This window comes from Microtus oregoni, unplaced genomic scaffold, assembly GCF_018167655.1.
Source record: "Microtus oregoni isolate MIOR12 unplaced genomic scaffold, Mior012 000047F_ref0000412, whole genome shotgun sequence".
Classification (NCBI taxonomy): domain Eukaryota; kingdom Metazoa; phylum Chordata; class Mammalia; order Rodentia; family Cricetidae; genus Microtus; species Microtus oregoni.
The window spans coordinates 4,140,854-4,168,360 of NW_024543221.1; the positions used below are offsets into that span (position 1 = coordinate 4,140,854).

General features: G+C 36.2%; 1 protein-coding gene across 16 annotated transcripts in view; it reads left to right on the forward strand.

Annotated features, from left to right (window-relative positions):
- Cdc42bpa (CDC42 binding protein kinase alpha) overlaps nt 1-27,507 on the forward strand; it is a 229,419-nt gene that overhangs the window by 170,472 nt on the left and 31,440 nt on the right. For 5 of the 16 annotated variants that reach the window (XM_041635351.1, XM_041635358.1, XM_041635361.1 and 2 more), the window contains 7 exons: nt 1,182-1,287; nt 1,703-1,851; nt 5,672-5,763; nt 9,640-9,716; nt 10,658-10,705; nt 14,197-14,235; nt 25,691-25,774. In XM_041635351.1, coding sequence (XP_041491285.1) covers nt 1,182-1,287; nt 1,703-1,851; nt 5,672-5,763; nt 9,640-9,716; nt 10,658-10,705; nt 14,197-14,235; nt 25,691-25,774 — 595 coding nt within the window. The remainder of the gene's footprint in view (nt 1-1,181; nt 1,288-1,702; nt 1,852-5,671; nt 5,764-9,639; nt 9,717-10,657; nt 10,706-14,196; nt 14,236-25,690; nt 25,775-27,507) is intronic. The other 11 variants (XM_041635355.1, XM_041635363.1, XM_041635365.1 and 8 more) reach the window with 6 other exon arrangements.

Genomic DNA, 27,507 nt, shown 5'->3' on the forward strand with positions numbered 1-27,507 from the left:
GAACTCATTTATTCATTTTTTTTTTTTTTTAGAAACAGTTTTCACCGTGTCCTCAAGGCTGATGTCAAATTCTTGGTCTTTCAAAAGAAAAAAGAGTTGCATCATATAAACACTGCAGTGAAATAACAGCCAACTTAACATGCTAATATTCAAAGTATTGTTGGGAAACATAAAAAAATAGACTTAAAATAAATAAGTGACTTAAAAGTCATAGTGAAGCATTATGGTCCCCTTACTTATTGGCCCATGATTCGGTTTGAAATAACTAGAAATCACAAGAGTAGGAAACTTGTTTTTTTAAAAGTGAGGAGTGGGCATTGGGGTTGGGTGCATTTGCACATGTTTTGGCTAGAAGTTGACTTTGAGTTTCTTCCTCAATCACTGCACATTTTCTTTTTTAATGTGTGATTTAACAAATTTTCTGTCTAAAACTGGTGGTGTTTGTCAGCTGTGAAGTCTTAAGATGGTAAATAGAAACCGGACTTGAACTTCATTAAAATTTATCCTTTATTCTTCATTACTATTTAATTCTTTTAAAAAACAGGAGTGTTTTGGTGTAGCATAACCCTGATTTCTGCAGAATATCCTACTTTAAATTTTTTTAATTCAGTATACATCAGCCTTAAAGAAAGTATGCATGTTTTTGAGATAAAATGTAAGAATCTAGATAATGAGAAATCTTAGTAGTCTTCAGAAAGCCTCACACTTGTCCAATTATAGATCTAAGGAGTTATTTGTGGTTCAAGGGTGATTTACTAATTTATCAGATGTAAGTAACGTGGGCTTTCCTAAATACTGCCAGTTTCCATTATATATAACTGAATAGGTCATAATTCTGTTCACAACTTTTGGGCTTTGTTTTTTGTTTTTTTTCAAGACAGGGTTTCTTTGTAGTTTTGGAGCCTGTCCTGGAAAGTAGCTCTTGTAGACCAGGCTGGTCTTGAACTCACAGAGATCCGCCTGCCTCTGCCTCCCAAGTGGTAGTATTAAATGTGTGTGCCACCACCACTCGGCCTGTTCACATCTTTTCACAGGTAGAAGTAGTGTGGCCATCCTTTTAAAAGGGTTCTTTAAGTATCTTAAGTTTTTGGTATTTAGTTCTTAATGAAACTTTAAATTACATTCACCCAGTGAAGTTTTCTGTGTTTTTATACTTCGTGTCCATCTTGTGTGTGTTCTAGGGTGAGTGATGAAAAGGATGCCCGAGGTTATCTTCAGGCCTTAGCTTCTAAAATGACTGAAGAATTGGAAGCGTTAAGAAATTCCAGCTTGGGGACACGAGCAACAGTAAGCACTGCCATTTCACCTGGAAGCTTACCTCTCTTGAAAGCAGAAAGCATGTAATCTAATTGTACCACTTTTCCCAGGCTTTCACTTGCTGTAAAAGTTTTCATGAAAAATAAGTTAGTTGAGGTCTTTTCCAGTTTAAGAAAATATAAAATGTCACTGTTAGCTGTTATTTTATAGCTAGCCATTCGTTATTGAAGGAGCTGAAAAGAGAAACCAGTACTTATGTTCATTTATACATATTTATTGTTGTTTCTAGATTTAATGAAAAATGCATTTCACAAATTATGTGCCAGTTCCACTCAGTTTTAGTGATATGGCTTATAAAATAGCTTCTAGATTCACTTGTATTACGAAATTTAAATGTTAAGAATAAAATAGGAAGGAACTAAGGCATAATCATATTATTCTATAGGATATGCCCTGGAAAATGCGTCGTTTTGCAAAACTGGACATGTCAGCTAGACTAGAGTTGCAATCAGCTCTGGATGCAGAAATTAGAGCAAAGCAGGCCATCCAGGAAGAACTGAATAAGGTTAAAGCATCAAACATTATAACTGAATGGTAAGGATCAATAATTTCATCTTATTACAATAGTTTATAAGTTTGTTGGAAAGTATTTGAAAAGCAGTTACGTGTTTAGCTGCCTATCTGCTGTTTTGTTTGTTTTTGTTTTTTAAATAAAAAGTGATGCACATGTGGTTGAAAATACAACTGAGTAGTATAATGCTTGCCTGGCGTGCCCAAGGCCCTGGGGCTGATCCCCAGCTCTGCTCCCCACCAACAAAAGTGATAACAGCTTTGGGATAATGACTCAGTCAATAAAGTGTGTATCTTGTAAGCATGAAGACCTAGCATTTGATCTCTGATCCTCACATCCAAAAAAGGGGGAGGGGCGGGGGAGATGGGAGCCATGGCATCTGCTTGGAATCCCAGAATCCCCGGGCTGGAAAGGCAAGGACAGGAGGGCTCCCGGACCTTAGTAGCCATCTAGCCAGATCAGTGCACTCCAAAGTCAAAGTCAGTGAGAAACTTTGTCTCTGAGACTAAGGTGAAGAACTGTTGAGGAAGACACCTGCTGCTGACCTCTGCCCTTCACATTCATGCACACACCCAGACACATACATACAAATACGCTATGTGGTGGCACACATCTTTAATCCCAGCACTTGAAAGGTAGAGAAGAAGGATCTCTGTGAGTTTCAGGCCAGCCTAGTCTACAGAGCTAGTTCCAGGACAGGCACCAAAGCAACACAGAGAAACCCTGTCTCGAGAAACCAAGGGAATAAACAAACAAACAAAAAACACAAATGCACACAAAATGCACACACACACAGTGCACACACACCCACACACACAAAGTACACATATACCCAGACACATACACACAAATACACACAAAGTGCATGCACACACTCAGACACACATAAAGTGTACACACACCCAGACACATATACACCAAGTGCAAATACACCCAGACACATACACACAAATGCACACAAAATACACATCCAGACACATGCATAGACATACACACAAAGTGCACATGCATCCAGACACATACACACAAGTGCACATATTTCCAGACACATACACACAAATGTATACAAAGTGCTCATGCACCCAGATACATATACACAAAGTGCACACACACCCAGAAACATACACACAAAGTGCACACACACCCAGACACATACACATAAAGTGTACACACACCAGACACATATACACAAATGTACACAAAATCCACACACACCCAGACAGATGCACAAATGTATACAAAGTGCACATGCACCCAGACACATGCATACAAATACACACAAAATGCACACACACAAAGACACATTTACTCAAATATGCACAAAAAAGTGGTGCAGAAAACATTGTGCAGATTTGAAAAGGAAAAAATGTAATTCAAGTGAAAGTCTCATACAGTCTTGTTTTCTTTAGGCTTATCCATAGATGAATTATTATTTTCAAATAACATTTCATTCTTTATTCTTTCTTCTCCTTATTTGTAAAGTTTAGTTGACTCAAATTTTATTCTATTAAATCTGAAATCCTCTCATATTCTGTATAGACTTCAGCTTTACTGTCAGAACAAAATACAAACACCTGAAAATTGCAGCTCTACCTTAGGTCTTTTACGAATGATCATTTTATCAATGTTAAGTTTTGTAGATTTCTTGTTTTATTTTGGTTTGGTTTGTGTTTGGTTTTTTCAAGAAGTTAAATTTTGTAATGATGAATTAATTATGATTATTTTCCAGATTCCTTTATTTTTTAAAAATAAGCAAACTCCTGGTGTCCAGGGAAGTTAGCTAGTAAACATAGCTTGTCTCAATTCTTGTCACAAGAGCAGCAAATTCTATTTCACATATAGAAAATAATAAACTGAAGCCGGGCGGTGGTGGCGCACGCCTTTAATCCCAGCACTCGGGAGGCGGAGGCAGGCGGATCTCTGTGAGTTCGAGGCCAACCTGGTCTACAAGAGCTAGATCCAGGACAGGAACCAAAAGCTACGGAGAAACCCTGTCTCGAAAAATCCAAAAAAAAAAAAAAAAGAAAATAATAAACTGAAAAATTGTAATTTGATTAGATATAAAGATGTTTCAAAAATAAGTGTCAGGGCTGGAGTGGTTATGAATATTAACCTACATCAGGCGATGAAAGGAGACAGAGACAGAGACCCACATGGGAACACCGAACAGAAATCTCAAGGTCCAAATCAGGAGCAGAAGGAGACGGAGCACGAGCAAGGAACTCAGGACCACGAGGGGTGCACCCACACACTGAGACAATGGGGATGTTCTATCGGGAACTCACCAAGGCCAGCTGGCCTAGGTCTGAAAAAGCATGGGATAAATCCGGACTAGCTGAACATAGCGGACAATGAGGAATACTGAGAATTCAAGAACAATCACAGTGGGTTTCTGATCCTACTGCACGTACTGGCTTTGTGGGAGCCTAGGCAGTTTGGATGCTCACCTTATGAGACCTGGATAGAGGTGGGCAGTCCTTGGGCTTCCCACAGGTCAGGGAACCCTGATTGCTCTTCGGGCAGATGAGGGAGGGGGACTTGATCGGGGGAGGGGGAGGGAAATGGGAAGCGGTTGCGGGGACGAGGCAGAAATCCTTAATTAATAAATAAATTTAAAAAAAAAGAGTTCTTAATGGTTTTGCAGGAGACAAAGTTTTGATTTTCAGATCAGGCACACAACTGCCTGTAACTCTAGTTCCATAGGATCCAAAGCATTCTGGCCTCCTTAGGTAATTTGAATGCATGTGGTATATACATAAACTCATGCAGGCACACATATAAATACTTGTGGATAAAGATAGATAAATCTTTGAAAAAATAGTTAGCAGTAACAATAGTGGGACAACAGTAAATTTACATTAAAAATTAAACTATAAATTTAAAAATTTATCCGGCTCAGAATATCAAAACTTCCACAAGCATGAGAAGAAACATAGGGGTACAGATTTGGTTTTGAGTGGTATGATGCCTTGAGACTTAAGCTGAAGTCATTAATTTCTTACCAAAGGACAGACACACATTCCTGTTGAATTATGACCTTTTGTTATATATAACAGAGATACAAATTAAGTACATTTTAGGTAAATGTACTTATGATGTATTAAAAGAGACTTTTTCTGAATAATATGAGGTAAACCTTGTATAAAGAACTATTGGGTATCATTTTCAGCATTATAATATGAGTAAGTGTCATCTATTTCTTCCTTTACCCAGGACATTGGAGTTTAACATTTGTCATAAAGCAGAGCTGAGGCTGAGTCAGATTGAAAGTTATAAATTCATGTATATGCTCTAGTTACATGGTGATACATGAGCAAGGTCTGACAGAATTCTTAAGTTAGCTGTGGTCCTATAATATTGTTAGATTTAATAATTCAGCTCAGGGTCAGCAAACCCTCCTCTGCTCAGCTCTGTGACCACAGTGCAGCAGCCATCCTGTTCTTACGTGTTTCAGTGCTGGTATCCAGGGAAGTTAGCCAAATACAAAGTTAATTAATTAATCCAGTAATTGATGAGAGCCTTTGTCAGAAAAATAGATTTGGGATAATCCCATATAAAATAACCCTTTACTAGTTGGTATCCAGGGAGTTGAGCCGGTGCTTCACACGTGCCACGCAAATCTTCTGCTCCTTAGCTGCATCTCAGCCCTGGCAGCCATATTCTTTACAGAAATAAATGAGTCTGGCTTGCTTTATTAATTTGTATAATAGCAGGTAACAAGCTGTATTTGTCTTTCATGCAGTAGTTTTTGGTCTCCTACTTTAGCCTCACACGTATTTAAACCAAATAAGCCCAGCTCTACAAAATTAATAAATGACTGTTTTCCTTTTCCTCTTATGTAAGTAAACTGAAGGATTCAGAGAAGAAGAACTTGGAACTACTATCCGAAATCGAGCAGCTGATAAAGGACACCGAAGAGCTTAGATCTGAAAAGGGTATGGGAATGTGTTTGCATCAGGGCTTGCTGAACTGAATGTCCTTTGCTGTGTGAGAAGCACTTAATGTGTAGATGAGGAATTCTTTGCATTAGCAACCACACGAATGCAAACACACACACACTCATGCATATACACGTGCACACATGCACATATGTAGGGCCAAGCTACTATGTATTAGTTAGTATGCATTAGATTAAGAATTTTTAGTTATAGAAGTGGCCGCTTTGCCACAAATTTGTTATTCAGTGTTACAAAATATTTCATGAGGAGTTTTTGAGGTTGGAATTGAAGTATTTTGTGAAGTATTTATAATGTTCTCACATGTCATCATATAAGGTAGGCACTTCAAAAGTAGTGCGGGGATGTTAACATTAGAACTTAGTAGAGAAACTTGAAAAGGGCGAGGTTGTTTTTGAGACAGTCTTGCAGAGTAGCCCATGGTGTTCTTGAATTCAGGATCGAATTCTCTTGCCCCTTCCCCTAAGTGCTGGAACTACTTTTATTAACACTTTTTATGTGCCTGCAATGTACAAAATTATATGGGTACAGGAAGGACAGTCAGGGAAACAATATAAAATAACTAATTAAATATTAATTATTTTAGTAGGAATTATTTGGGTGTTTGTTATGTTTTTCCAGTTTGATGATTACATTGCTTGTCCTATGTGATTTCCCAGATTTTATTAGCATTTTCTTGAGAACTTCCATTTTTCTTTTCACATGGAATTAGCTCAGAGTATATCATATCCCTATGATATGAACTTGTTATGCAACTTTTCCATAATATAAACATTAAGAGTGGATGATTTAGTAAAAATAAATTCAGAGTGTGACTTAGTAAAGGGTTATTTTATATGGGATTATCCAAAATCTATTTTTCTGACAAAGGCTCTCATCAATTACTGGATTAATTAATTAACTTTGTATTTGGCTATGGATTACTCTCTCTCATTTTCCATCTCCATAACACAGTGAGGGATAAAGCTGGTTGGCCTCTGTGTCCACTTACACTGTGGAGAATGGAGTGATCAGCCACATAAAGGGATTTGCAGTACATGATGTTACAGTTTTGTGTCCTTGTTGATTGACTTTCTTCATGAGCAAAAGTGAATAGGAATAAAAAAATAAGCCATCCTGCTAAAATGATCATGCTTGATTTTAATTCATGAACAGTGGAGGAGAGATATATTAAGGAAGAAAAACAGTATGTAACACATGAGTGACCTTGTGGTGCTAAAAGCAATTCAACAAGAATGACACCTGTGCCAAATAAAACTGGCACATCCAATTGACTGCATTATTTTTAGATTATATCTAAACTTAAAAAAGGACTTTTAACCTTATAGCATATTGCTTTATGAAAGCATGTTAAGGGCTTTTTTATTCAGAATATTCCAAAATAAAATTTCATGTTACAATATAATATAATGTGCTATTTAAATATGTTTACAAAATAAGGGCAAGACCTTTTCTTTTTTTAAAAAATATTTATTAATTTATTATGTATACAATATTCTGTCTGTGTGTATGCCTGCAGGCCCGAGAGGGCACCAGACCCCATTACAGATGGTTGTGAGCCACCATGTGGTTGCTGGGAATTGAACTCAGGACCTTTGGAAGAGCAGGCAATGCTCTTAACCTCTGAGCCATCTCTCCAGCCCCGGCAAGACCTTTTCTATACTTTGTTTATTACTATTTTATCCTCAGTATCTAGTAAAGAATCTGCTACAATATAGGCTCTTTTAAAAACATTTGTTTGTGTTATGGTGTGGGCTGTGTGTGCATGTCATTGCACACATATAGAGGTTAGAGATTGACTCTTAGGAGTTAGTTTTCTCTTTCACCATGTGGGTCCTAGAGATTCAACTCAGGTCTTCATGCTTGGCAGCAAGAGCCTTTAGCTGCCAAATCATCTCAGCTGTTCATGGTAAAGTCATCATAAATATTTGTTTGCTAAATAAATTTCAGAACTGCCTATTTGATAACTATGATATATCAGAATAATAGTAAGAAGCACATAAGTCAGTGATGGGGAGATGACTCACTGTGTCATATGCTCACTTCACAAACATGAGGACCTGAGCTCGGTTTCTGAGCACCCACATTCCCGTCATCCAGGGGTGGCAGCATGCACCTATAATTGCAGCAGAGCAGAGAGAGACAAAAGAAAAAAATCCCTGGAGCTTGCTGACAGCCATTCTAAACAGATGGTGAGCTCTAGTCTTAGTGATGTTTCAAAAACAAAATGGAAGCCGGGTGGTGGTGGCACATGCCTTTAATTCCAGAACTTGGAAAGCAGAGGCAGGTGGATATCAGTGAGTTCAAGGCCAGCCTGGTCTACAAAGTGAGTTCCAGGACAGATAGGGCTGTTACACACCGAAACTCTGTCTCTAAAAACAAAACAAACAAATAGACAAACCAAAAACAAAATAGAGACCAATAAAACAAGACAACTGACTACTGACCTCTAAATGCACATATGTGGGTATGCACACAAATACAGTTGCAGAGAATGCCTGCCTTGTGCTAGATGGGTCTGGGGGGAGAAACACAAAGAGTTGATAACTCTTCAAGATGGAAAAGTCAAAGTTGTGTAGTAAGGGCTAGAAAGATGGCTCAGCAGTTCCAAGCACTGGCTATTTTTCTAGAGGACTCAGGTTTAATCTTCAGCACCCACGTGATGGTTCAAAACATTCTATAACTCCAGTCCCAGGGTTCTCATGCCCTCTTCTGGCCTCCTTAAGAACTGCATCCATGTAGTGCACAGACATACATGAAGGAAAAACATTCATATACACAAAAAAAATTATAAAACTTTTAAATTGCATGATACGCTGTTTCTATTTTATCTTCCCTAGTGTTTATCATCATTTCTATGTTTTGAGAATTGTTTTGAGATTATGTATTTAAACTGTCATAGTCAAAAGGTATATATACATTTTAAAAAAAATCTTCTGAGGGGCTGGAGAGATGGCTTAGAGGTTAAGAGCACTGACTGCTCTTCCAGAGGTCCTGAGTTCAATTCCCAGCAACCACATGGTGGCTCACAGCCATCTGTAATGAGATCTGGTGCCCTCTTCTGGCATGCAAGCATACATGGAAGGAATGTTGTATATATAATAAATAAATAAATCTTTAAAAAAAACCAAATCCCTTTAAAACAAAATCATCTGAGAAAAGCTAAATTTTGGATTCCTCCTTCTTCAGTAAGCTAATACCTGAGATGGGAAATTAATTAAGTATACTTTTTATCACTGTGTTATTTATGAAATCTTAAAAGATTATTTTTTGAAATGTATTTCAAAAGAGAAACCTTGTTTGGGTGGTAAATAAGTTTAGAAAAATCACAAGTAGAAAAACTTCTGTTTTTTTATTTTTTCAAACTTCCCAAATGATTATATTTTATTTTATTATGGTATACAAGATCAGTGATTCTCAATCTTCCTAAAGCTGCTACCCTTTAATACAGTTCCTCATGTTGTGGTGACCCCTACCATAAATTTATTTTGTTGCTACTTCATAACTTGTAATTTTGCTACTGTTTTGAATCATGATATAAATATCTGATATGTGACCCCTGTGAAAGGATCCTTCAACTCCCAAAGGGGTCACGACCCACAGGTTGAGAACCACTGTCGCTGTACTAGAGAGAAAGAATTTTGTTAACTGTTGACTTAGAGAACTATCATGGAAACTAGTCTAATTTAACCGTTGTGTCTTGGAAACACTAATATATTTTGCTTTTTTAAAATATGTAAAGTTAATATAGTAGTTTTATTTTTAAATACTTCAATAGATTGAGACAAGAAAGGTTATCCGTGAAAATGAGTTTTAATTGTTCTACTTTAAAAGAAAGTTGCTGCTGTCTTCTAGGTATAGAGCACCAAGACTCACAGCATTCTTTCTTGGCATTTTTGAATACGCCTACCGATGCTCTGGATCAATTTGAAGTAAGTGACTGAATATCTCTGGGTCTGCTTAAAATTTGCTCTGGAATCTAAAATTTACTTGCAGTAAAACTTTTATTGCAGCCATAGTAGAGAGCCCAGAGTGACATAATAAGTGAATAGAAACCTGGAAGGGAGGAATATGTCTGCATTCTTATGGAAAGTCTGACCGCACTTGTGTGTAATATAAACATCCAAGACAGTCTGAAACCCGAGGTTGTTATTAGCCCTAAAAGCAGGCTCAGCCACAAAGGAAGTAGTGAGAGCATGAGCACACAGTAGCTCACCTGGCTCTCGGTCCTGGTCAGTTTCTTAAGAAGTATGCAATAAGGATACTGCTTTTTGATAAAATTGCTAACTTACACTCTTGTTAGCTGTACTCTGAAATAGCGATTATGTAACTCTTTGTCATTCTTTATTATTTAAACATTCTGCTGGAAAAAAAAAGTCACTATAATGTCAAAGTATGTTTTATGTCAGAAAATGTAGTATTGGTTATCATCTTGCTCAGCAGTTGAAGTCCAGAATCAATGTGCGAGTGCTCTGTGCTCTGCTCTAAATGCTGGGAATCCGGCCATGACCACAGTAGACAAAATCGCTTAATTCCAGCAGGAAGAAGTAGAAGCAGAGATTCTGATAACCTGTTTCAGTTGCTATTTTCAGAAGTGTACCATTCATTTAATAATCAGGGATTTGCCAGGAGCTTTCATTTTATTACTTTGGGAACAGTAGCTGAATTTCATTCCTTTGGGAAGGAAGAATCATTCTTTGAAAAGTAGCCCTCGGTTCCCTGACAACAGTGACAGTGACTGCTTTCCTCATTTATTTATGTAACAAATGTCATTTGCCTTTCAATTGTTTTACAAATTTTGATTTATTATTTGTTTGTATTAAATTGCTTCATCCATATTTTCTATTTTTTTATTGCTGAATTCGTTAAATAGGATTCCTTTTCTTCTTCCTCATCCTCACTGATTGATTTTTTGGATGACGTAAGTCTTTAATTTTCAAACCAATGCATCCTTCAGTAAAAAAGATCAGTGAATTGATTTGAAGAATTTACCTAGTAATGCAGTTTTAAAAATATCACTTGGAATTATGTGAACAAAATGCTTCTTTCTTATCTTAAATATAATAGTTTATTATTATTAAACGTAGCAAAGTAAGAAACACTTTTAAAGTTACTTTGGCCTTTGGCGAATCTCTCTGTTTCCATTCTTTGACTAGAATGCTTACTTAAATATTGTCACTATTTATAAGAAATTGTTCACTTCCATTTTTCATGATTTCTGTTTTACTTTCTCCTTTTCTTTTTAGCATCTTGCTGTTTCTGTGTTGGTTTTAAATAAGTCTCTGGAGAAATCAAAAAAGTGACATTTAAAAAGTTAAATTCTCATAATTTTATCAACACAGTAAGAATATAAGTCAATTTTTAATATGGACAGTTTTCTAATGTGGAAAGTAATTTTAAATTAACATGTACACTATATGCCCCATAAATTGGATGCATTAGCATATTCTGTATGAAGTAATCCTGTAGATTTATTAATTTAGAAGTTACTAGTAAGTGTGTAGTACATTCATTTTCTACTTACACTGCCTTTGGATACATTTTCTATTTCACATTATATAACTCAGTAATCCTTGACATAAAATTTGACATCCTAGTGAACATGAACACTTCCCAAAAATTAAAAGATAGAAGACTTTAAGTGTAAATAATATACATAAGTATTTTTAAATGAGGGGAAATCCATTAAATGTTTTGTTCCTAATATTTTGTTAAAGTATAATATATTCAGAAGATGATTTCATAACAGTTTTTCACTGGAAAAAAATCTTGATATAATTTTCTTCAAATTTCTAAACAACATAGATCTAGACTTTTTGGTATGTTTGAAAATGTACCAAAACCTGTTTCTCCAAAATGGAATTTGAGTGGGGGGGAGGGGAAGAAGGGTGGGAGGAGGGGGAGGGAAATGGGAGGCTGGGAGGAGGGGGCAACTTTTTTTTCCTTTTCTCAATAAAAAAAAAGAAAAAAAAGGAAAAAGAAAAAAAACAAAATGGAATTTTTTGTTGTTGTTTCTAAAACAGTAAATTATGCTGGATGATTCTATAATGTAATTGAAAGATAACTGTCTTTGAAAAATGTGAGAATACATGTTGTAATCTGCTGTTTGGTATGTAAAACAGTGTGGTGTTTTTATTGTTGACATTAGAAAGAATGAAGAGAAAGTTTGAGTTAAATTGTGGAGTTCATTTTGCTGATAAATTTTTTTCACTTTTCCTTAACAAACTCTTGCCTTCATCTTTTTCTTTCCCTTATACTCTTAGATTATACAACACTGTGTATTTCAGCAAACTCTTCTCCATAGAGATGTGTGAAGAGTATCTCCTCTGCCAGGCCCCTGCTCTCAGGAGCACTCTGGGATTGTTCCTCTGGGTGTAATGGAAGTGCACCAAGTCAAGGCCACTTCCTACTTTCCTTTTCCCTTTCTGATCCTTCAACCACTGCTGTGCAGCAGAAGCTCCTCAAACATAGAGCTGAATTTTATAGTAGTGCAGAAGAATTCTTAGTGCACAGTGAAAAGGAGCTAAGCACAAAAAGCTGCTGAGTCAATGCTCATGTTCTGACTTTCTCAAGGCATGATGTTGCTGATTCTTCTGTCCTTTCATTGTTCTGGTAAAGCTCATAAGCTGGCTCTTCCACTTTCTAGAGTGGTGCTTGAAAGAAATTACCTGGCCTCTCAGTACCTACATTTGCTTATCTGACAAATAGTTATGCTATAGTACTGCTCTCATAAAGTGCTAGAATATTTATAGAAATCGTATCATGCCTTCAAGGATGTTAGGGTATTTTCTTGCTAGGCAGTCCTCTTTTCCTCCTCTTTAGCTTCATTTCTCGTCTACCAGTGTGACCTCACTTCAGTGCTTCCTTCTGTCTTTACACCTTAGCCTTCCTCTGGCTAAGAACACGAACCACAGCATCTTCTTTGGAGTTGTCGAATCCCATGACTACTTGGAAATGATCTTATTTTCTGCTAGAGGGAGGGCTAGCACTAAGCTCCCATTTAAAAAAAATTATTCTTAATTTTTACTTTATAATATAACCCTCGTGTTTCTTTTGTTTATTGTTCATAACTATGACTCTGATTCCCAGTGTTAGCAATTCATTCATTTTATCATTAAAGTCATAGTAAAATTGTTTCAGTAGTAGCATTAAGTCTTTGATGTGTTCATGTTCCATATCCAAGATACTTTAAAATCCAAGTTCAGTAGCCCCCATTGTTAAGCATTTAGAGTTTTTAAGGAATAACTGAATCTAGATTACTCTTTATCCTAGATATGGTATTATTATGCATCAGGCTTATTGTGTGGGACCTGCATTAAGTAGGTTCTTGTGCTTAACTAACCCTAAATCCCATCCTTCTGGTCATCCCCTTCTGTCCTCTGTTATCACTATAGAAGAGATTATTGAAGAACATCTAATTGCAGCTCAACCTTGCATGTTTAGAAGAAGGTTTGTGTTAAGCATAATTGCGAGTTTAATTTGGTGTTGTGTCTACATAACATCCGTGTTCTCCACACCCCTCCACACACAGGACCGCTGTTACCTTCAGGATTCTCAGTTTTACTTCTCATAGGTCCTCTCCAAATCTGCCTTCTGCTCTTCTACTATTTTTATCCTGTAATTTGGGCCTATTAAAACTATCATTTCATTATTTAGAACAACACAGAATCATTTTCCCATTCATGATTTTTCCTTAGTTTGTTTTGTCTGTTTCTTATATTTTGGCAAACAGGAGAAATGGGTTATCTCAACAGGCAGAGTTTAGGCATAAACTTTAGCCTCATATAAAATCTTACTGAGGTGATCCAGAATATCGATCTAAGTCATGGTTCCCCCTTCACTAGTGTCTTGATTTTACTGTCCTTTTCACCCGTTCTCTTTTACATTCTCTCATAGCTGATCTCAAGGTGAAGATGAGGTCAGGGTGGAAGATTAGAACTATGTTTTTGTTTTATATATTGTCATTACTGATGATTTCTAAGGTAGCTCAAAACATTTTAAAAATCATCTTTAAAAAGAGGAGAGTAGTAGATGTATAAAGCAAATTTGCTTAATTGTTTATTTTGTGGTTGATTTGTTGGAATGGGTACTAGGGCTCAAATAAGTATTTTATGGCAAACAGTAGCAAAAATAAATAGATTTGTTGTTGTTGAAATTGTCCACTTCTCGATAGAATGTTGCCATGTGGATCACACAATACCTGTGCCAATGAAAACCTCATCAGAGTTAGACCACATCTGAGCAGTTGTTTCCTTACCGTTTTTATCCTACAGTTTTCCTGGATATATATGTACTTGGATGTATCAAAACAGTGGCTTTGTTCATATGTCTGTATGCTATGTGTTGATACAGAGGGCCTGGCATCTTCCCTGTGAATATGTGTAACGTGATGTTGTTCTCTCTCTGTTGAAGCGCTCCCCGTCCTGTACTCCAGCTAGCAAAGGCAGACGTGTAAGACTCCCACACTGTGTGCTATCCTAGTGCCTCTGCCTGCCTTTTATTCCTTGCCTCTGACTGCAGAGCCCTTGAGCATGTGCCGTGTGCCAAGTGACCTGTGTCATTTCACCACTGCATGCATGTGCTGCTGCTCTTGCCACCACTCCTCTCCTCCCTGTGTTTCTCTTTTTCCTTCCATTTTAGCTTTGGCCGCAGAGCTTTAGGAATGTTCTTCATGTAAATTTATACAACTAAAACAGTAAGATACCTTTTAGAAGTATTCTTTCTAAATTATTCAGATACAAGGCAAATGAGTCTCTCAGAGAAAATCTGATATCAACAAATATGTGGAGTGCTGAGGCAATTTGTAGACTTCATTGACTAGATCTTACATAGGTCAGTTCTGGAGAAATTGTGAGCTAGGTGTGTTTGTTTAATGCATGTGAGAAGAATTTCCCTAAGTATCTTACACAGTATAGATTTAGGAAAGTAATATTAATAGTAGATTCTTTGTATCATAAGATAATGTCAAGATTTAAACTGTTCTTTCTATGTATTGTTAACACTGAAAATATCTCCTACTGCCAATGCTAGTAGCTCCATGCTTTTTGACTTGGAAGTGTTTGGCCATTTCCTCTCTTACGTATTCTGATACATAGGTGGGAATCTGTATGTGGAAAGGTCTCAGGCTTTTATGAGCCAGCCTCCATCCCAGCACCTTCACACACATCACGGAGAAGTAGTTATTCAATACTGTTTAACTGGACTTCCATGTACTATGTTAAATAGCACTAAAGGACATTCACAGGAGGTACAGCCTTTTTACTTTTGCTTGTCAACTTAGTGTTGAGCAAGCACCCTTATTCCCAAGTTCCTAGACAGGGAAAGTTTGAGATGAAGTACTTTTTGGTTTGTGGTGAACATGCAGGGTAGTGGGATGGCCATTGATTCATGTATTCCTTCTGAACTGATGAAGGGTTGACCCGTAATAACACCAGCATTATAAATAATTTTACATGACTGTTTAAAATGAATAAGCTCTTCAGCTGTCGATATTGTACTCACTAGACCTATGAGTTCAGCTGGCCTCTATTAGTTAGAGGTCTATAAAACATTCCTGGTTCTATAGATGTTTTGATTGTTTTTGAAATTTATAGTTAAACGATTAGATATTTGAATTTATCAAACTAATAATAGTATATGGTAACTATTTTGTAATGGGAAGGCTAGCATTTGTCTGTCCATATGTACTAGATTTCAATTATCAGCCTGTGAACTGAATAAATTTATGATGGCTTGTTTTTATAAGGTTATAATTCAGAAAGATTTTTGTTTTATTATTGATTTTGTTATGTAGGAGATTTGGCCACCTAGAACATTTTTTGACTTAGGAAATAAAAAAATATATTGAGGGAAATGATTGCACTATGACTCTTACTCCTAATTCTATGTCTTTATACTTCAGCATCTAAGTAAGCCACCGTTACCCAGAATCTGTGAAAATTGCCTACATTTTTTTTAACCTGTCAATATGACAGCCTTGATTATCTCCTTTTTTTTTTTTTTTTTTTTTTTTTTTTTTTCCCGAGACAGAGTTTCTCCGTAGCTTTTGGTTCCTGTCCTGGAACTAGCTCTTGTAGACCAGGCTGGCCTGGAACTCACAGAGATCCGCCTGCCTCTGCCTCCCAAGTGCTGGGATTAAAGGCGTGCACCACCACCGCCCGGCTGATTATCTCCTTTTCCAGCTTCCTTCAGTTCTTCCTTGGTTTAGTATCTGACTTTTTTTTTTTAATTTGTAAAGTACTATGTTTGTAAAGGGCGTAGTTGGGAATTGTAAATTAGTAGTTAAATGGGAGCATTTTGGTGGCATAGTGATGGAAGAAGGTCATTGGTTAAATAAAGAAACTGCCTTGACCCTGATAGGACAGAAAATTAGGTAGGCGGAGTAAACAGAACAGAATGCTGGGAGGAAGAGGAAGTGAGGCAGATGCACACTCCTCTCTAGGGCAGACACCCGACGCAGGCCAGGTCAGACGTCCTGAATCTTTCCCGGTAAGACTGGTGCTACACAGATTATTAAATATGGGTTAGGCAAGATTGTGAGAATTAGCCATTAAGGGGCTAGAACTAATGGGCCAAGCAGTGTTTAAAAGAATACAGTTTCTGTGTAATTATTTTGGGCAAAGCTAGCTGAGCTGAGTGGTGGGATGCGGCCCGCTGCTCCTATTACTACAGATGTTTTTATTTCAGGAATGCTTCTTGCTAAAATCAAATTTGATAAAAAGTCAATGTATTTAGTTTCAAATTATAGTTCCCAGTGCAAGCAATATATTAGATAAAAGCTGAGTTTTTATTTTGCTCTGTTTTGTTTTTCTTTTTCGAGATAGGGTTTCTCTGTGTTGCTTCAGAGCCTGCCCTGGTACTAGCTCTTGTAGACCAGGCTGGCCTCGAACTCACAGAGATCCACCTGCCTCTACTTCCCAAGTGCTAGGATTAAAGGTGTGTGCCACCACCTCCTGGCACTAGATGCAGCTGTTTTTACATAAATTATCACTTATCATCTATAGCAAATATCAGTCTCTTTTATTTTAAAGCAAACTGCAAACAGGAGTGCTGCTATTTGTGCAACCCTGGCCGTACCAAGATGTCTGAGCACTAGTCTGAGCACATTCAAGATGGATTGTCTTCATTATTGTTCACTGGAAAAACATGCTGTGTGAAATCACTTAAATCAAACAGCTGCCTGGCTCCGGGAAAGAAAAATACTTTTATTTTATTATATAACTTTTAAAAATTTATTATGAGGATAATTTGATAGAAAAATCTTTTTTTTCATTTTTTTTATTATTGAGAAAAGGAAGAAAAAAAAACAAGTTTCCACCTCCTCCCAGCCTCCCATTTCCCTCCCCCTCCTTCCACTCCTTTCCCCCTCCCTCTCCAGTCCACAGAGCAGTCCGGGTTCCCTGCCCTGTGGTAAGTCCTAGGTCCTCCCCCCTCAGTCCATATCTAGGAAGGTGAACATCCAAACTGGCTAGGCTCCCACAAAGCCAGCACATTAAGTAGGATCAAAACCCCGTGCCATTGTCCTTGGCTTCTCATCAGCCCTCATTGTTCGCCATGTTCAGTGAGTCCAGTTTTAACCCATGCTTTTTCAGTCACCAGCTGGCCTTGGTGAGCTCCCAGTAGATCAGCTCCACTGTCTCAATGGGTGGGTGCACCCCTCGTGGTCCCGACTTCTTTGCTCATGTTCTCCCTCCTTCTGCTCCTCATTGGGAGTCAGGAACCATTATATATTTTTTTGCATGACACTGTCATGCATTGTGAACAAAACATACAATATTCAGCTTTTTTGCTTATATATATATATATATATGTATGTATGTATGTACACACACATATATGAGCTAGTAGAACAAAACAATAGAATATAGTAAACATCTCTTAATTCCTACTAATCAGAATAATTCATTAAAATATGTTTACTTAGAGAAAATGAGTTAACAAAAATAGGGAAAGGTATTTTCATTAAAATATCCTTTATCAGTGGATTGTAATTTAAAAGTATTGAGTGAACTTTTTACAGTTAAGATTTATTTCCAAGATCTTCCCTTGAACAATACCAGAATATGCCATCCATTAGTGTTATGTGTTGCTTTTTACTATTTACCTTTTTAATTGTTCTTGTAATCATTAAGATAACTATTAAATTGACATGGCTCTTCTTTTTATGGATATCATATCTTGTGTTTTTTGCTACATCAGTAACTCAACTACTTAGATTTAATGCTGTAATATCTTCAATAGTGTCTAGGGGTTAAGTAAAGAAATAATGATTTTTAAAATGTTAGTTATTTGTGGGGGGGGTGTGTATGAACTCTTGTGAGCTAATTTTAAAATTAATCATAGGCATTTTTAATTCTAGCACATTTAATGAATATCCTGAAGTTTTAATTGAGTTAAGTGCTTTTAAATGTTAAGAATAAACCATTAATTACAAATACATGGTAAGGATTAGGATTTAATTATAGCAAAATTATTAACATCTTGAAAAATGCAGTCCTATTGATGATAATTAAAACTCCGATGAAGATAATATGTGACACTTTTTTCTCATTTATTTTGTTAAGCTGCATTTAAGATAATATTAATAGTGGCAGCAATCCAGAAATTATATGATAGTGAGGTCTGTTTCCTGAGTACTCTGCTTTTGATAGAATTCTTTCAAAAACCCGGAACTTTTTTTTTAAGTTTGATATCCAAATTATTTTTGCCATGAATTTTTTTCATTTTTATTAAGCTTTGTTACTTGTGTTTATGAAGACCACACTTAGAAAGGGGAAATGGTAATTTTTAAACTTCCAATTTTTAAAAAATCCAAACATTATGCTAAATGCTATTCCGCTTCAAAATATTGCTCCAGTGTAGCTACTTGTTTCTTTAAAGAAAACAAAGTTGATTTTTTAAATGAAATTTTTAGTTCAAGAACATACATCTCTAAAAAGCACATATAGTATTTTTGTTGTTCTGTTTTATTATGATTAATACTGGTTTGTCTTTCTAAAATGTAACTGTAGTTCTCAATGTAACCATGGTTTATTAAATACAACTAAGAAGATCATTTTTATTTTTTTCATTTTTGTTCTTTCATTGTCACTAATTAGTGAAAAACTAATCAATAAGAAAAAACAAATTAATACATGGCAAAGAATCTTCAAAAGAACAAAGAGATTTATATTAAAGGGTTCAAGAGTTATTTGAGTAGGCAATTACAAATTAAACTGATAATGGATCATTTTCTTTCTCTGGTATCTCACTGCCATGTCACATTGTCATGGGATCACAAAACATGCTGATCACAAAACACAAAAAATGTTCCAGAACCCGACTCTGGTTTGATTCCTGAGACATAGAATGTCCTTAATGGGAAACCTCTGTTTGCCCACATACCAATAAAATGGTGTGACTGCATGTTCTGATTCTGGTGCTGGACAGTATAGTACAGTACTCACTTCTGTTAGTTCTCGTTCTCATCGCTCATGGAGTAGGCCTGCTGTAAAATTTGAGTCAATATTGGTGGAAAACAGAAAGCTTTCTGCCCTTGGTTTTAGAGATACTGAACTCACCCGACCTAGGGGTAAAAGTTATTTGGACTATTTATTCCTCATCTCAAAGTTTCTTCTACCCAGGATTTCCTGTCTTACAGCTGAGCGTTAGGACTCCAGGCTTTCATGATAGCTCAAAAATTTTTTAGATTATTCTTAACATAGAAGTTTTATATATATAATTAATCTTCCACTTGGACACTTCATAAAAGCTTATGTTAATGAGTTAGTTTTAAGTTCTTAATATAAAATATTTCAGGGCTGCTTGCAATTTGTATAATTATATAGACACTAGAAAGGGGAGAATACTAGGAAGTGAGAAATACCCCTGATTTATGTAGCTAATAATTTGATCTGATTGCCTTCTCCTTAACTCTCCCCAAATTTGTGAACTGGGCAAGTTTGTCTTGAGTCTCATTTTAATCTTTTACTCTCCTCTTCTTGTTCAAGTTCACTGTTAGAAAATATAACTTGACCTCTATGATCCTTATTGTTATGAATGCTTCTGTCATGGAGGCACCCTGGTAGAACACAGAGGACTGGCTGTTCAATGAAAAGATTGGATTCAGGCCTAGCTTGGAATTCTCAAAGCAAACCAATTTATTGGGATCATCTTTGCCACACATACATATGTAGTGTCCCTCTGTTTCAGTTTTAAAAATCTAAAAATGAAAGACTGAAATTGATTAATAACTGTGTTGGTTATGCCAACTTCATAGATTGTACACACCACCCTAAGAGGCCTTGCTGTGTCTCCATAGAGGGCTGCTTCTGGTGTTTGTTACTACTAGTTTGTAATTCCTGCAAAGTTGCCAGATTATTACAATTCACCATATTGAGACAAATTGACCATTTTATATGAACAACATATCCCAGGATTGTTTTGGCTATCCTGGGTTTTTTGTTTTTCCATATGAAGTTGATTATTGTTCTTTCAAGGTCTGTGAAAAATTGTGTTGGGATTTGAGGGAGATTGCACTGACTCTATAGATTGCTTTTGGTAGGATTGCCATTTTTACTATGTTGATCCTACATATGCAAGAGCATGGGCGATCTTTCCATTTTTTGGTATCTTCTTCAGTTTCTTTGTTCAAAGACTTAAAGTTCTTGTCAAATGGGTCTTTCACTTCTTTGGTTAGTGTTACCCCCAAGATATTTTTACGTTATTTGTGGCTATTGTGAAAGGTGATGTTTCTCTGATTTCCCTCTCAGCTTCTTTATCACTTGTGTATAGGAGGGCTACTGATTTTTTTGGGTTGATCTTGTATCCTGCCACATCACTGAAGGTATTTATCAGCTGTAGGAGTTCTCTGGTAGAGTTTGTAGTGTCACTAATGTACACTATCATATCATCTGCAAATAATGAAAGTTTGACTTCTTCCTTTCCTGTTTGAATTCCCTTGATCTCCTTTTGTTGTCTTATTACTATTGCTAAAACTTCAAGAACTATGTTGAAGAGATATGGAGAGAGTGGACAGCCTTGTCTTGTTCCTGATTTTAGTGGAATGGCTTTGAGTATCTCTCCATTTAATTTGATGTTAGCTGTTGGCTTGCTATATATTGCTTTTATTATATTTATGTATATTTTTTGTATCCCTGATCTCTCCAAGACCTTTATCATGAAAGGGTGTTAGATTTTGTCAAATGCTTTTTCAGCATCTAATGAAATGATCATATGGTTTTTTTTCTTTCAGTTTATTTGTATGACGGATTACATTGATAGATTTTCATATGTTGAACCAGTTCTACATCTCTGGGATGAAGCTGACTTGATCATGGTGGATGATTTTGTAGCGGCGTAAATGAATGCAGACAGATTGTAAAAATATATATAGTTTTAATGTAGAAATAGACTTACAGAACCACCGTTCCCGCGGAGACCAGGAAAGCAGAAGAGACAGCTCGGAGCACGCTCGCCAAATTTATAGGCAGACATTAGCCCGAGGCGAACACGCCCCCTAAGGGGCGGGACTTATCCCTACATGATTTTTTTTGATGTGCTCTTGGATTCGGTTTGCCAGTATTTTATTGAGTATTTTTGCATCCGTGTTCATAAGTGAGATTGGTCTGTGATTTTCTTTCTTGGTTGAGTCTTTGTATGGTTTTGGGATCAGGGTAACTGTAGCTTCATAAAAAGAGTTTGGCAATGACTCTTCTGTTTCTGTTATGTGGAACACTTTGAGGAGTATAGGTATTGCTCTTCTTGGAAGTTCTGGTAGAAATCTGTACTAAAACCATCCGGCCCTGGGTTTTTTTTTTTTTTTTGGTTGGAAGGTTTTTGAGGACAGTTTCTATTTCTTAGCAGCGTATAGGTCTATTTAAATTGCTCAATCAATTGGTCTTGATTTAATTTTGGTGTATGGTATCTATCTAAAAAACTGTCCATTTCTTTTATATTTTCCAATTTTGTGGAGCTTTGGTTAACTGCTTAGGAATTGTTTGAATGCCTGCCTGTACCCACTACCTATAGAAGGCCACTCACCTGTAACTCCCATACAGTTGCCAAATTATAGCAGTTCTCCATATTTAACATAATGCTTGTTTGTAGTAAAACTCATGCTTTTGCAAAATGCCATCCCTAATGTTAATATTCAAATGTGAATTTTGTTTTTTTTAATCCTCCTCAAGAATTGTTGTCATGTCCATGCCTTAAGAGTTACATATTGTTAAAACGTAATTCTTGGGTTGTTTTTTTGTTTTTTGTTCCCTGACTTATTTTCCTAGACTGATCCTGTTGGCAGCACTTATATATGGAACCAGAGCTTCAAGTTTTACATCCAGTCAAGGTCCACATCTCCTTCCACATCTAGTGAAGCTGAGCCAGTTAAGGTGCCTCCCTGGAGCAGCATTGCTCCGCAACTGTACATTTGTATTCAGGAAAGGGAATTGAAAATTTTAAGTGAAATCTGCCTGATTAAGTACATTGTGTAGTAAGTTAACAGTTCATTAGACATCATAACATCTTGATAAAACACAGAGAAATAGAAGATTACCACTCACATTCACCCACCTGAAAGAGGCAAAAATAGGTAGGTTGATAGGTAGGTAGGTAGGTAGGTAGATAGGTAGGTAACTAAAAATAGTCTATAGTTAGAGAAGTATGTAGATATATGCTTGTGTAAATATTATATTCAAAATTAATGGTATTATTGACAGTATTAGATACAAACTAAGCACATGGCATTGAAAGTGCCATTCTTGATTCATGTGTTTTAATTCTTCTAACAAGTTTAATAAGCTATGATATAACTAATTCATTGCATCCTAAACCCAGCTTTTAAATGAAATTGTTACTACTGTAACAACTGGACAACTGTGGCAGCGGGATAGTTTAGTTTAACTGCCCAATCAGCTATGGGTACTCACTCAACTAAAGCCTGCTTTTTAATAGTCAAAAATACAATGTTATGTTAATAATTCATGTCAGTAAAGTACTATAAGCAGCCCATTGGTCAGTTTTCTCCCTAAAGACCATTTGACATCCTAGTTGGAAGAATGTGCATTTAATTCATTTGTTATATATACCATATGGGCTTTAAGCCAAAGGTGTTAGGTAGTGGTCTCACCAGTCGCCACCACAAAGAATGACATGGATCTGGAACACATTTCTTTCCTTCTTTCCTTCTTTCCTTCTTTCTTTCTTTCTTTCTTTCTTTCATTTGCTTGTTTGTTTTGGGCAACCAACTGTGATTTAGAGCTTTGCAAAATAACGGTAACAATAATTCTTGTAGTGCGATGAAATGCCCCGCTCTCACACTGTAATACCCTTCTGTTGTGGGGTACTTACATTGCTTCCAGCTCTTCATTGCCGAAATTAGTCCTGAGGGGATCTTAGTATTTTTGCTTTTGCAGATGGGCAGTTTGGGTGCAAACTGGTTGTATGTTATATATATTTCAAACTTGAACTAGATCTTCCCAAATGTTTTTCACAGGGCTTGGGTCCATTTTCATCCTCCCCCACCGCCACAGCAGCATGTGAGAGTTCCCATGTCTCCACATCCCTATCAGCCCTTGGTGCAATCAGATACTAACTTTTGCCAGTTGGAAGAGTGTGAAGCAGCATTTTTGTTAACTTAGGTTTCTCCCTTTTCTGAATATATTTAGCATCTTTTTCTATGTTCATTGGCTGCTAATGATTTGCCTGTTGATGTCTTTTTGTTCCATTAATTTTCCTGTTGTTTTGGTTTTTGTTATTTTTAAGTCTGGGTATGAGTTCTTTGCTATGTATTATTGGTTGTAAGCATTTTCTTCCAGTCAGAGGATAATTTTTAAATTTTGTGTTAATTTTGTTTTTCAAAACTCTTGACCAGCTTACCAGTCTTTTCCTGTACAACTTCTGCTTTTGTGGTTTTTAAAGTAGTTTTTCTTTATGAAAATACTATTTTTCTTCCTTATTTTCTTCTAAAGTTTAAAATTGCATTTTTATGTATTTAAGACTTTAATCAAATTGAAATTGATTGCTATGTGGTGTGGTAAATAGAATTCCAATATTTTCTCTCCATATAAACCCTTGAGTCTCCTATATTTCACTCCTCTGCAGTACTGTCTGCACTTTGGTGTGTGGGTCTGTTGTGGGTGTTTCTGTCCTTTTGCTTATTCTTGCGCTGATTCTATGTTTCTTAATCACTGTAGCCCTAAACAGTTTTTGGGTGCTGCTCATAGCCACCGTGTTCTTTTTCTTGTTGACCCTTTAGTTTGGCATACTATTTTAGTGTTGGTGTGCCAAATTCCATGTGAGGCTTTTAATCGGAATTACATTGACTTTCTAGATTGACATGAGGAAAGGTGGCATCTTCACAGTATCATCCCTTCCTAGGGTACTTCCACCTCTCTGAGCATGGTGTGCACAATAGTTACTTCTCTCCATTCTTCAGCAGAGTTCATTGCTTTCAGTGTGTTCCATGTGACTTGTTGGTTTGTCCTGGTGCCCTGAATTTTGTGTTGCTGTGTGAGTGAAATCCAGTTAAATGCAGTTTTAATTAGATACTGTTGATCTTTTATTCAGCACATTTGTTTGAGTCTTTAATTTTAATAACTTCTCTGGGACTTTCTGTAGAACGCTAATGACCATTTATTTACTATTGTGTTTTGTTATCTTTTGCATAGATTTTTTTTCAGCATTCCTCTTATTTGTTATATTTATCTTCTCAAATCTTAAATTATAGGTTGGGCTAAATGTTTTTTTTTCAAGCTATTCAAAAGTAAACAAAATTTAAATTGAATATAAACTTACAATTCACAAAAAAAGCCGACACAGTCAAATTCTACACCAGGATTAGAGTTTATAGATGATTAGTTTTAGAGGTTATGGTTACAAGCAACTTTCTTGTAATATTTTAATACTCTGTGACTTTATGCAAGGCTCAACTTGTTTTCCATGTGTGCTTGCTTTGCATCCTAAAAAGAAATTACTGTCTTTTGTTGTTTTTTGTTTTTTACTTTGCTGATTAAGCAATGTACCCTCCTCCCCCACAATAACATCCAATAAAATCACTGGCTCTTTTTATTCAAAGAAACATATAATACTTGATAAAGTAGACTTCATTTTACTTACAGTAGAGATATGACTTATAACTAAATTTGAATTTAATTCATAATGCCAATAATAATATATAATTTTAACTCCTTTATTTAAAATTAATTTCTGTGTATAAATCCCACTAATCTCCATATATTCAGATCTATGTAATTATATTCCATATACATAATATATTCTAAATGTGGAAATCATGTAGTTAGAAAGAATCTTCTCGGACTGATGATATGGCTCAGCAAGTACAGCCCTTGTTGGACAAACCTGAGCTTCATCTCTAGAGCCCACAAAAAGTTAAAAGCAGAGAAGTGGCATCACAGAGTTGTCCTCTGACAATTTATGCATTCATCTGCCTCACACATATACATGGTTACACACACACATGCACACGCACGAATTCAAGTACAGTAAAAAGTTGTTTAAAAATTAATCTTGTGTGTATGTTATTAATTCATATCATAAATCTTTCTTAAATATTCAGTTACTTTGAAGAATCAATGTGACAAAATTTGAACAAATGTGAAAATATCTTCATTTTTGTGTAAATTACATGCTGTTATTTTTGTTTTCTCTGGATTTTATTTTCTAATTTATTTCTTTTTAAATTTAAATTTCCAAATCAAAATTATTATAATTAAAAATAACTCATTTGTAAATATTGTGAGCTCGGATTGAAGTACAGTTCTGGAAAAACTTGAACCTCAGGGAGCTGAGGCACTGTCTCCTTAGCATTGTTGAAATGTTGTTGGTTTATTTGCTGTGGTCTCTTTCTAGTTGTTTCCTAAATAAAGTGAGTTTTTCACGACATTCGTTTCCTCTTTTGCCTGGGATTCAGATTGCAGACTGTGCTCCACTTCCAGTTCACACACCAACCTTAAGGAAAAAGGGATGCCCTGCTTCAACTGGCTTTCCACCTAAGGTATTTGCTCTAAACATACTGTGTTCTAAAACATAAGAGTGGATTTCTTCTACTTTGGATATTTGCTATGAGTTTTGTTGCTGATTTCCTCAAAGCTATAAAATAAAAAACTTAGGAAGAAAATAAATTTAATAATAAATGTAAATACCATTCTGAATATTGGAAGGAGTATACAATATATTTAATTCTTAAATTCTGTGTTTCATAGCCTATTAGAGGAACTCCTATTTTGTCACCTGATAAAAGCATTAAGTTGAAGCTCTCTTCAAAGAATATGAGCCTGAGTTTCATCAAACAGCAAAAGTACCCCATCCTACTATGACCAGGGCACTGTGTATGGGAAGACATGAAGACTGAGCTCCTTGTTTAAGCCTATGAAAAGAAAGAACATAAACTATGAATAATCACAAATGAATGTGAGCAATGGCTCTGAAAACTAATTTTAAAAAGTATGAAGAGAGCTGGGTGGTGGTGGCACATATCTTTAATCCCAGTACTTGGGAGGCAGAGGCAGGTGATCTCTGAATTTGAGGCCAGCTTACAAAACAAGTTCCAGGATCGCCAGGGCTATACAGAAAAACATTGTTTTGAAAAACAAAAACGTGCTAAAAATGAATAACCACAAACCATTACATATTGAGACAAGACAGAATATGAATTTAAAATGAATATAATAAATATCTTCACAAAGATGGGTAATGTCAGACAGGATAAAACAGTGATAAGAAAAAATAACCTAGAAGAACTTGACAAAAGAATTTAGTTGCTGAGATCTATAAAGAGCTTTAATAACAGAGTGAGAAGAATAGATATAATAGAAAAAAAGTCAGTTAGAAAATGAGATGAAAAATTTGAAAGTTAAGGTATATGACAGGAATGGTGTCAACATTTACATAATATAGTGTGACTTTCTGTAAGAAAAACATGGAATTAAAGAAATAGGAGAGGGTCTAGAATGATGGCTCTATAGTTAAGAGCACTCACTGTTCTCCAGAGGACCAGAGTTCCTTTCTCAGCACCTATATCAGGCAGCTCACAGCTGCCTCTAACTCCATCTCTAGGGGATCTGATGCCCTCTTTTGACCTCAAGGGCATCTTTGTACACTTGGCATATACAGTGACTCACAATTTTGAAGAAATAATGACCTAAAATTTCTTCAAATTAGAGATGAAAAGCTTCAGTAAAGGATGCAAGAAAACACTTAAGACATATTCAAAATGTTTAAATAAAAGAGATGGGCTTATTTAAATGATAGGAACTTAAATAACCAATTGGAGATGGAAAAGTTCAGAAATGAAGATGTCAGGCTTGAGCTATGACCCCTCTGGTGAAGGTGCTGGTTGTGCAACCTGATTACGCAAGCTACCCCCAGAACCCATGTGAAGAGCCAGGTACCATGGTGCACATCTGTAACTTTAGGACCGGCAGACTGGAAGGTCTCCTGGGAGCTCAAGCGCCAGCTAACCTGGAGTACACAGTGTAGCAGCAGAGACAGCAGGACATGCTGCCTCAGCAGAGTTCAAGAAAAGAACTGACTCGTGAAAGCTGTCCTCTGACCTCCACAAGTCCTGTGGCACCTGCATACATACGCCCTGCCCCCAAAATAATAATAATGATGATAGTATCTTTAAAGATGCAAGATAAAGGAAGACTTGAGGTAATAGATGAAAGAATCCCAAAGAAAGCTGGAATTAAAGGGAGATATTTCAGATATATAAAGTAAACTCAAAGA